The sequence below is a fragment of the Chelonoidis abingdonii genome, chromosome 6, assembly GCF_003597395.2.
Source record: "Chelonoidis abingdonii isolate Lonesome George chromosome 6, CheloAbing_2.0, whole genome shotgun sequence".
Lineage (NCBI taxonomy): Eukaryota > Metazoa > Chordata > Testudines > Testudinidae > Chelonoidis > Chelonoidis abingdonii.
The window spans coordinates 38,412,378-38,424,601 of record NC_133774.1 but is presented as its reverse complement, the minus strand read 5'-3'; the positions used below and the strand labels follow the sequence as shown (position 1 = coordinate 38,424,601).

General features: G+C 42.0%; 1 protein-coding gene across 3 annotated transcripts in view; it reads right to left on the bottom strand.

Annotated features, from left to right (window-relative positions):
• RAB3C (RAB3C, member RAS oncogene family) overlaps positions 1-12,224 on the bottom strand; it is a 211,417-nt gene that overhangs the window by 194,072 nt on the left and 5,121 nt on the right. For all 3 annotated transcript variants that reach the window (XM_032797011.2, XM_032797003.2, XM_032797020.2), the window contains exon 2: positions 2,394-2,621. In XM_032797011.2, coding sequence (XP_032652902.1) covers positions 2,394-2,621 — 228 coding nt within the window. The remainder of the gene's footprint in view (positions 1-2,393; positions 2,622-12,224) is intronic.

Genomic DNA, 12,224 nt, shown 5'->3' with positions numbered 1-12,224 from the left:
CACACATGTAAATACAAAATACAATATAAACCTATTGCTTTTCCTTTTGTACTCACACTTTGGTAACAGAAGGGTAGAAAGAAGCTTGGAGATAGAAAGAAAACCTCTTCTCTCATAGCCGAGAGAAAACAAACAGGCAGAACAAAACCCAAAACCAGAAGTTCCCTCCCTCACTTTGAAAAATCCGGTTTCCTGATTGGTCCTCTGGTCAGGTGTTTGGTTCTCTTTGTTAACCCTTTACAGGGAAAAGAAACATTAACCCTTAGCTATCTGTTTATGACAGGGGCTGTCTCATAGGGTGTATTCACCGAGTGTTTAGCACAATGGTGGCCCCTTTCTCAGTACAGTGGCCTTCCGCAGATACTGTAATACAAACCACCACAACAATGGAGGTGCCTGTTTTGATAGAACAGGAGGCTTATTCTAGGTGGGCAGAGTGCATCTCCAAAAGCCAGCTTCTGTATGTCACTTTGTAGCTCATTTAGATTAATAGATTCCTTTAAACCAAGTACGTATTCATGGTCTACACTGAAGAAGTATGATGAGAAATATGTTGGTGTCAAACTATACACATTACTATAATGTTGTAAACGAATGTTGCCGCTTTTGCTAGGAGAGACATGACCAATTAAATCTATTGTAGAGGTCACTTTGTGATTTTTTAAAAAGATGAAGGAGAATTGTATAAAGCTGATAATAGATATGCAATTTTGCTGCTCTATTATCGGGAGATAATGAGGTTGTGTCAACATGAATTACCATGTAATCACCACAGTTTCCAAAGGTGCTGCTGTGAGCTTGTCAATCAGCATTGTATGTTACAATCATGTTAAGGATATGACCTAAATTGAAAAAAGCAAGGAAATTAAGAGACAAAGATGATGCAGCCCTGTCTCAGGGGGACCACAGAACAATGGGTGGCTTTATATACCATACCTAACCAAGGATATTCATCACGTTAGAAAACCTATTAATACACTTTATCTACAACGATGTAAAAAATGCGTTAGCTGGTCAGGTCATAGTTAATCCTGGGACACTGCATGGTTAGCAATGATCATCTAAAATGATTTTAAACATGACTTGTCCTTGTCCATCCTAAAAGTGAAATCAAGTTTAATATCATGTTAGTAAACGTGTTCTAACATAAGGCATTTTTCTTGTATAGACAAGGCCTCAATGTTCCTCTCAGTAGGTCTTGACATACTAGGGAAGGTTCATGGAGGAGACCTGGGGCAAGGTTTTAAAATCCTCAGATCACCAGGAACTACATGGAAAGGAAGCATTAATGCTAATAGGATGTCCAGCCCTTTTTCCCCAGCCTTGGCAATATGGATTCCTTAGGAGCTCTGCTAACTTTGTCTCCTCTGTTTGGACTATGCCAATCTCTGCAAAGGGGTTGGAGCAGGACTTAATGTTACTATGAGCATCAGCAACTTCCGCATAAATATCCACTGGAATATCCTTGGGGATCTGAGAGAAGCTTGCCACAGAGAACACCTGCCTCTTGGTATCAGACTTCCCTGTTTCTGACATGCTTCCTCCCATTCCTGAACTGCACAGCCCCATCCACACGGAAGGGTTTCTGCAAGCTCCCAGCCAGCAGAACTGTCAAATCGTCTCTTCTGTTTTCCCATGTTTGCTCCTTTCCAGCCATGTAAGTGGAAGGAAAAGTCTTTCCATAGACCCTCTACTGTAGCTCCTGGATTCAGAATTTCCTTCATTTTGTGGGAAGCAGACAGACCTTTACCGGTATTTCAGGACAGTCCTCAATATTTACTGTACATCTAAGACAGTCCACATTTGTACACATGTGAATATGCCATGAATTTCTTCTGTTGTATTTCTCAGGGGATCTACTACAGAATGTGAATTCTGCTGCATTTGAGCAAAACATAACCACACGTTTTAATATATTAGACAACTGGATAAAGCAGAAAAGAGCTCTAGGGCTAGATTTGTAAAGGTATTTAGGTTTAGATTACAGTGGGAGTCAGCTCTTAATAAATCTGGCTGAGTGCTTTTCAGTACTCTGCCATATGTATTAATACAGAGTAATAGAAATAATCTACATCAGAGACAGGGCTGGGTCCAGTGTTTTTGCAGCCCTAAGCAGCAAAAAAAAAAAAAAAAAGCCGTGATTGGTGGCAATTCGGTGGCAGGTCCTTCCCTCCGAGAGGGACTGAGGGACCCGCTGCCGAATTCCCACCAAAGAGCCGGATGCGCCGCCCCTTTCCATTGCCCGCCCCAGGTACCTGCTTGCTGTGCTGGTGCCTGGAGCCGGCCCTGATCAGAGAACATGGAAAGAAGCATACCCTGAGGTAGAACAATAGCTGTATATTGTGTCACAACCACACACAACATTCAGAGGACATATGTGTTTTTCAGCTTACCCAGATCTGCAGTTTAATCCTTTTTTCATTTTTGAAAACTGTTTTGACTTTGAAATCGATCCCAACTGTGCTTACGAATGCAGATGTAAAGGAATCATCAGCATAACGGAACAAAAAGGAGGTTTTCCCGACACTGCTGTTGCCAATGATGAGCAATTTGAACATGTAATCAAAGTTCTGGTCAGACGTGTCTTTCTGGCCATATCTGGAATCCTGAGCAGATGCCATCTGTAAATCAAAATAAAAAGGATTTTTTTTATGGTCTTCTGTACTTTATAAATCAAAGGCATTTATATTTTATTGGACTCCTCAGCGATATGAATGAATTCAAGGACAAGTTCACAGAGGCCCTAAATCTTTCTTATGATGCTGGTATCCATGGCAATAATTCCCTCTGCAGAAGATAATGGCAAAAAACTTACAGTATCAGGGAGATGGTACATCAGGTATATCACTGTTGATCAGTATTAACAAAAACCAAACTAAAAAAAAATAATAATAATGAACAGAAACCCCATCAAAAGGACCAGGTCAATTTCTGAATATAGTACAAAAAAAATCTATATTCACAGAATGTTAAGAATGTGACAGCATACTACCATAAAAATACAGAAATTAATCAGGAGAAAAGTGCCATATGTTTCTATATATGACAGGGCAAGATAAGGAAGCAATTAAAGTGGGTTTTTTTGGTGCAGCATAGAACACAGGAGTATATTCACTTCTTAATTTTGCAATCCTTGCTTTTGTCATCTTGCACCATAATCTTAATCTATTTTAGATCTGAAGAAATCCATTGGATGTGGAAAGGTCACAGTCTTTTGTAATAGCTAGATTCTTACCCAAAGCACTTTGGCACTACCCTTTTCATTATCACAATGTCTCTCACCCACTTGGTAAATACTTTTGACAAAGTGTCTCTTCCTTTTGTTCCCTTTCAGTCTCTTCTTCTATATGCAGTAACAGAATTTTGGACACAATGCCAATGCAGCACAGTGTTCTTACAGTAAAATACTACAGATGACGGGGACCTCTGTTTTCAAAGAGGGGTCCCTAAAATTAGGCTCATAAATCCACATTTAGACAACTGAATAAATGGGAGCTACAGACGATCAGCACCTCTGAAATTCAGGGCACTTTTATCTGTGAGACTAATTATAGATTTAGGAACCTATGTTTAGACACCCAGGTTTGAAAATTTTGGCTTACATGACCATTCAGACAGACGCAGAATCTTAAATCTTTAGTTAAGAATGTGAATGATTTACTTACACATTCAGAAGCAGCTACAAAGTCCGTTGTATTATCATCAGTAAGTCTAAACTAAATTGTTTATTTGCAGCACCTGTATAAAAATATTATAGCATTTTACAGTAATAGTTCAGTACTCTACAGTTAACAATAGTGCCACTGTAGTGTTCTGGAAATTTTCTGTAAAATCAATTCAGCAAATAGTAATTTTTTCAACAGAGGAATCAAAAGATTTTTCAGATATTACTGTCCTGACCTTGAAGGGGACACTGTCAGGCTTCTTGACTTCCAAACATACTTGTTGGAAAAGTTGTTTTTAACATACTGGTTTGAATATGACAGGATTGCTAATTGCTGCAGAACAGACTTTCAATAATCACTACTGTGATGCTTAGCATCAGTCTCCCAGTGACACCTCTCTGTCCATATTCTAGAACACAAGTGATGTATATATTCACGTGGGTCATGTAAGACATTATACTTATCTTTCCTCCTTTTCTCAACTTCCCACTGAAGTGACTGACTGGAAAAAGGAAAAATCCTCCTTGTGCTTTAATGTATCAGCCTGAATGTGTGTTTGCACCAGTGCCCTCTACTGGACAGAATCAGAGCTACTCAAAAGCTTGTAATTGTCTCCCCCTGTATTGGATGCCCGAAGAGAGGACACAGAAAACCTAACACAGCTCATGGTGATTCTCCTTTCTCTCAAGTTCAAGAGGGGTTTTTGAAGCTGAAGTCTTGAGCTGTACTTCCTCTGCTATCTATGTAAAAAGTGCCCACAGTGTTGTCAACTCTAACGATTTTATCAAAAGTCTTGAGTCTTTTTTTTAAAGGTTTCAAGTCCTGGAGTTAGGTGATTACATGAGAATCAAGTTTCCATTTATAAAAAGGCACACTTCTGGGAAAACATGATCAGAGTGTGCCTTAAAGGCTCTAACATCAGAAAGCAAAGAAAAACACTGTTATACATTTATTATTATTTACAGGGCTTAAATTCAATCGGAGCTGTCCAAGGGGAGCTCTGGTAAATTTTTTCAACTCCGCTGGAGTTTTCAAAGCATTTTTTTTGGGGGGGTGGGGACTCAGGGAAATACTATATGAGAATTTAAGCCCTGATTATTTAGAATCTGATGAGTTTTAAGCCAATCACATTATTTTGGGGGCCTGATATGATTTTTGAATGCTTGGATTTGGCAATACAAATGACAGTATACCCACATTGTGGTTTCAGACAGGAAGGACAGTCAGCAAACCCTGATGTTGACTGTTTATGGCAAATTTAAAGAAGCTGAATCAAAACTCACAAACCTGCGTGCCTATAGTTCGGCATCTGAATCCGCATATAGACACTTCTGTAGAATGGCTAGATCCATGACCTTGCCTAAAGATGCAGAGCTCTCTGTTGACCTGCCCTGTTAGCAGGATTCAGAGGCCTGAACAAAGCTTCTGAAAAAATTCTGCTGACTCGCTTTGAAGCGTATGCCTTGTCAACTTCACCAGGGTATTAAAGAGGCAAGTGGAGCTAGGGTTTTCTGTAGGATCTCCTACTAAACAGGCTTTGGAAGAAAACAGAACATGAATTTCAGCCTGAGTTATCACTAAAAAAAAACCTCCAGCAAAGGGACCTTATATAGCATGTGCAGATCTGGAGCACAGTGGGAATGTCACTGGCTCACAGGTACCCAACTGCCTGATTTTCAGAGCAGCTGAGCACCCACAGCTCCCATTAACCAAGGTTCGTGACTAAATGTGAATGTCAGCACCTAACTTTAGGCATGTAAGTTTGAAAATACTGGCTTTAATACTTATAAAACTTAGTCTGCAGGTGTGTCAGGATGAGACTTAATTAGACAATGTTTAATGATGTTAAGATGAAAAGCAATAATTATGACTAACAGCACACATCAATAATCTTTCGTCTTCCTGATTTCTGTAATAAATACAAACAAAACCTTTACACTTTCCTGGCTCCACCTTATCTTAAATGACTAGATTTCTTAGTAAACATATGCAAAAAAGGGAAATCAAATATTGTTTATCTATTTAAACTATCTATTTTAGCTGTACATAGTTTACAAAAACATCAAGCCATCACCATTGAAAACACCATCTGACAAAGCATAAGATATGGCCTTTATGATGTAAATTCACCATGGGTACTCTGTTTGATACAAAATCCAATAAAAGCATCACATCTGGCTCCATCTATCACTGGAATACCAACTGGAATAAATCTGAACCCAATGGTCACTAATTCCAGATCCACAGAAGAGGCATTTTCTTTCTTGACTTTATCACCTGAGAGTTATCATCCTCAGCTGCACTTAAAAGTATACAGACGTGTTGAGCTGTTCAGTATTGGGGTGGAAGGTCAGAGATCAACCCAAGGCCAGGGCAGGTGAAAACTGCAGAGTCAGAGTCCATTACCAAATTGAGAGCATGAGGCAAGAACTGGGGTCAAGTCAGGCCAGGGTCTTTCACTGGGGTCAGCAATGCTTTTAAGCCAGAGACAGTAAACCAGGATAGGAGCCAAGCCTCGGTTGAGAGTCAGGGATCAAGGCAAGCTGCAGCAAGGAACAGCAAGCAGCGTGTAAGGCAGAAGCACACCTGAGGTCTGCATTGCTGAGACAACTCCCAGAAATGGTTTCCTGGTTTATATACAGTCTGCCAGCCAATCTGGGAATCATGGAGGGCTGTTGCTCATGCCCCTTTGCATGAGACTTCCTGAAGAACTTAGTCTCTCAATTCCTCTTGGTGGCAATCATACCTGGGCCCCTGGAAGGAAGCAGAGCTGCCATCAAACCCTGCAGACCCCAGTTCTCAGCCCATGGGTTCTTGCAGTGGCTGAGTCATAGAAGTTCTGGAGGAGTGATATTCCACTAGAGAATCAGAAGCCTGGAGCATGGGCAGTGGGTGGAGCCCCACTCTGGGGAGGCTAGCCCCCAGCTCCTCCCCTTCTACCCAGGCCCTCCTCATGGCCAGAGCCATAAACGCCCTGCCTCCCTACCCACCCCACGCCACCCAGAGGAGCCCCGGCTGGACTGGCTGAAGCTCTGAGCCTCTCCCTGCCCCACCCAGAGGAGCTCTGGCTGGGCTGGGCTGGCCAAAGCTCCGAGAGGAGGAGCCCTGGCCAGGCTGGTCAAAGCCCTGAGCCACGCCTCCCCCTGCCTGGAAAAGCCCAGGGCTGGCCACAGCTGTGCCTCCCCTCCCCGGACCCAATCCAATAATAATAGGGAATATACCTATCTCCTAGAACTGGAAAGGTCATTGAGTCCAGTCCCCTGCCTTTGCTAGCAGGACCAAGTACTGATTTTTGCCCCAGATGCCAAAGTGGCCCCTCAAGGATTGAGCTCATAACCCTGAGTTTAGCAGGCCAATGCTCAAACCACTGAGCTATCCCTCCCCCTGGAAGATGCTTTTTGATATGCCCCATGCAGGTTCCAGGGTGGCGGAGGAGGTGGTATGTGCCTCCTCAGCCTCTCCAGAACCTGCATGGGGCAAAATAAAACAAAAACTTCACCCCTAAGCTTCTCATGAACACAAGTCGATACTTGGTTATTCACAACAACTATGTACAAAATAGGTTATTTCCTATAGGGTTCTGTGATGGAGCGACTGCCTCGCACTGGTAGGTAAGGGGCTAAAGCCATCCTGGGGAGGCTGCATGGGATGCAGCCAATGAGGAAAAGGCTTATAGTGCCAGATAGACAGGAGAAGATTTATTGGAATAGCCAATAGTTCTGGGCAGGGTCAGCAGAGTAGGAGAAAGCTGCCAGACTGAGGCCCTGGTACAAAGGCGAAGAAGGTGCTGGGACTGTGGGAAAGTGGCTCAGGGAAGGAGATGGCAGAGTTTGAGGAGGTGCAGTATGTGGCTGCCAGCTATAGGATCCCTGGGTCGGGTCCCAAAGTAACGGGCGAGCCCAGGTTCCCCCCCCCCCCCTTGCCACTGAGAGAAGTGGCTGGTGAATGGACTGCAGTTTGCCACTGAAATGAGCAGCTAGACTCAGGACTGCAGTTTGCCACTGAGGCAAGCCATTGGACTAAGAACTTGTCAGTCCCTTGGAAGGGGGGAAAGGACCAACTGGGACACCACCGGAGGCTGGTGTACAGAAGAGAATGCCATGGTCCGGGGAGAGACATGGGTCCCAGGGGTGGAGGCGAGAGTGACGATGGGCGAGACACAACTAGACAAGGGTGCTCTGGTGAAATGAGAGCTAATTCCCAGGATGGCCAGCAGGAGGTGCCGTGGTGGTGAGTTCCGCCCTGTCACAGGTTCCATTAGCAACGGGAAAAGCTTACAAACTTGTTCTTTCACTGAACAACTTAATATTCAGCAGATACTTTTAGATCCACCAGAGTAAGAAGCATATGAATAAAAAATGGTGCCTTCATATATTTGCCTTTCTGTAAGAAGAAGTGAAAATCTGCTACTTTCTCCTTTGCACTTAAATGGCACCTTCCATCTGAGCATCTCAGTTTTTTAAAATATATACATACTAATGGCATAACACTGCTTGAGCACTAGGTGCTTTTTTTAAAATCTGTTTTATAGTTCTTTCAGAAGTATTCACTAGTTTTTGGTGTCCAGCTCACTCAGCACCTCCCACAATCAGGCTCTGAGTGCCTAGGCATCCCAAAATTACAGCCAAAGCAGTGGACTTGCCTGAGGCCACATGGAAAGTGTGTGACAAAACCAAACAGAACCTAGATCTCTCTACTTCCATTCTGTGCCTTAACCACAAAGAGGATCCTGCTCCTGCAAAATCAGGAGACTTTGTGTAATCTGAATCTAAAATATTTTAAATATTCCTAGTCCCACCTAATAAGAACTAGACCATTCAGTACTGTTCTCAGCATAAAGAGTAGGTATAATCCTCTGCATTGTATAGAAGTAAGTCTCAAGTCATATGGGCATCTGTTTTCTTAGTCCCACAAATACAAAGTAAAAAAGTGTGATGGAGTGGGCTGAGAACATAGATTCCAAGGCTAGAAGGGACCATTGTGATCCTCTAGTCTGACCTCCTATATAAGTGTATATAACACAGGCCATAGAACGTCCACAAAATGCTTCCTTTTGAACTACAGCCTCTCCTCCAAAAAATCCAGCCTTCATTTAAAAATGCACAGTGATGGACTACCCACCACGAGTTTGGTAAATTGTTTATTTTTTAATCACCCGCACTGTAAAAAAACAAATTACCTTATTTCCACTCTGAATTTGTCTAGTTCAACTTCTAGACCTTGGATTTTATTACTCTGTACCTTTCTCTGCCAAACTGAAAAGCCCATTATCAACTATTTGTTCCCATTTGGTACTTATAGACTGCGCTCAAGTCACTCCTTAGCCTTCTCTTTCTTAAGCTAAACAGATTGAGCTCCTTGACTCCATTACTATAAGGCATGTTTTCTAATTCTTTAATCATTCTTGTGACTCTTCTCTGAACCCTCTCCAATTTATCAACATCCTTCTTGAATTGTGGACACCAGAACTGGACACAGATTCCAGCAGGTGATCACACCAGTGCCAAATGATTCCCCAGTTTATGCATCCAAAGATTGCATTAGCCCTTTGGGCCACATCATTGCACTTGGAGTTAACGTTCAGCTGATTATCCTCCACGACATGCAATTTTTTTTCAGTCACTGCCTCCCAGAATAGAGTCCCCTATTCTGAAAGTATAGCTTAAATTGTTTGTTCCTAGATACACATATTTACATTTTGGCTTTATTAAAGTGCATATTGTTTGCTTGTGCCCAGCACACCAAACAATCCAGATCACGCTGTACAAATAACCTGTCCTCTTCATTATTTACCACTTCTCAAATTTTTGTCCTCTGCAAACTTGATCAGTGATGATTTATGTTCTCTTTCAGGTCATTGATAAAAATGTTAAATAATGTAGGGTCAAGAATTGATCCCTGAATGAGGGTTTTTGAAGAGATATGGCTTAACATGCGACACTCACCATGTTAACGAGGCACTTAGTCATGTTCCTTTGTTTAGCCATACAGGACCCTACTCCTAGACAGAACTGATGGCTGTGCAACAATGTTCTCATTAAGACAGGGCTGAGTTCGCCTGAACTCTTTGTGATGCTTATCCCTTCATCTTGCCTTTATATGCATGGAACACACTGCACTTGTGCCATACAGAATGAAACCCCCATGCAAAAGAGGATGAAAAGGGCAACATTCCTGATTGGCCAAGACATGCCTAGGCTCATTCCTTTATATATTTTACAAATGTTTTGTTTTATGTAATTATAAAAAATAATATTTTCTTAAGAGAAAAGCAAAGCCTACTATTGGGTGTGGGAAGAATCCCATTTCTCCCCCTCGCCAGGACAGACACTGACTGGTTTCTTCAGTTATAATGATTTATAGAATGTTTCAAAGAACAGCATTGCCTTTTTATATATAACGACACCCTCTGATTCAAGAATTACTACTACTATTTACTATAGAGAAATAGCCTCCCACTCACCCCATTGACATAATTCCTCACACCTGAAGGCATGCTGTGGTTCCTTTACTTTTTCTATTAATAGTCAGGCACATTCATAGTTAGAACAATGGTAAAAACAGTGTCAGCAATGAGAAGTATTCTCTGCAGCTTGAGGTCTTCAAACCACAATTTGAGGACTTCAATAACTCAGACATAGGTTAGGGGTTTGTTACAGGAGTGGATGGGTGAGATTCTGTGGCCTGCATTGTGCAGGAGGTCAGACTAGATTATCATAACGGTCCCTTCTGACCTTAAAGTCTATGAGTCTAAGTAATAGGTCAAGTTCAGACATGACTTGCAGTCCCAGTCTAACAGGACTATATGGAATGTAAATCACTGATTAATTTGGCCTTGATGTGCAAGCTCCATCTCTTTGCTAAAATGTGACCAGGAGCCTCATACACAAGAAGGCGGGTTGGCATAATCACAATGGGAAGGATGGTCTTGTGTTTAAAGCATAGACTTGGAAATCAGGAGTTCTGGGTTCTCTTCCACAGACTGCCTATGTAACCTTAACCTCTTTGTGGCTTGGCTTCCCCAGATCTCAAATGGAGATAACAATACTTAGCAATATCAGAGGACGTTTACCTGCCTTTGAGGTTTCATTCATTAATGTAGGTACGGCACAGTGACAGCTATAGATAGGAGGTGTTATTAGAACTGTAAACTACTATTAGATGGGTGACCTTAATATATGTTTTCTCCAGTAAAGCAGCCACGTTTGCAAGTACCTGCCTCCGTTTCCACCTCCCGTCAACAAGTCATGGAGGGCAGCTTCACAATGTTTGTAAGAGGCTCCACTAATGTTGTTTGAGACGGGCACGTTCTGAGGGGAAGTCTAGTCCATAGCACAGAAATACATGCCTGCATCCTCAGCAAGAAACCCACCCTTGCAACTAAACATTCTATGTACAGTATGTGAACATACCCCTAGCCAGTCAGGCAATCAAGATCCCACAATGACATTTAAAATGTGTGGAAAATTTTACATGCATCTTTCCACGAACAACATTAACTTTCTGTTAACAACACAGGAAAACAAATTGGGAAAGATTGGATAGTTTTGCTGAATGCCAAGAGACACATGACCATGTTAACTGTTGTACCTTTATAGCTTTTATTTGGCTTTATTCCTCACAGTTTTGTAATAGTCTCAAAGGAGCTTGGAAATAGCATTTCCTTTTCCCTTCTGCTGTTATCCTTCTCCATTTTGTTTTGATGTATTTCTAATGCAGTAGAAGCCAGCATAGCCTTGTTTTGTTTACTTTTGTATGAGCACAACCATCACAGGTGGCAGCAGTATGTGAAAAGCTGTGAGGAAAATATGCTTATTTTCTTCCTTGGTAGAGATAAATTCACACATTGCTTTTACTGACTTCTTCTTAACCCCGCTTCCCTCCTGAGCTCAACCAGCTTCAATAGGTCCATTGTTCTGATCTGATAACCTGCCAAATCCCTGGTAGGGACTCAGCAGATCTGGCATTCTCTGGTAAGCCAATTGCCATCTTCTAATCTGACATGTTTTGAGGCCTCCTGAGGTCAGGTGTGCTCCAGAATGCATTACATGCCTCTAATTCCAGCAGGGTGCAGGATCATACAAACCCTGAATGCAGCAGCCAGCCCAGGGGGAAAAATGCCTGAACTATTGAGACCTTCCAGTTGAATTTGTAGAATATCAGGAAAGCTAGAGAGAATTTTTGGGAGATATAAGGAAAATACTTCTATCAATTCAAAACACTCTTTACAAAAAGGTTCCAGGTGAGTCTATTATGAAAGACTTTAGTAAGGCTTTTGATACTATCTCGCATGACCTTCTCATAAACAAACTAGAGAAATACTACCTAGATGGAGCTACTATAAGGTGTGTGCATAACCTGTTGGAAAATTGTTCCCAGGAAGTAGTTATCAGTGGTTCAGAGTCATGTTGGAAGGGCATAATGAGTGGGGTTCTGCAGGGATCGGTTCTGGGTCTGGTTCTGTTCAATATCTTCATGAATAATTTACATAATGGCATAGAGAGTACACTTATAAAGTGTGAGGATGAATTGGACAAACTGGGGATATGGGCTGAAGTA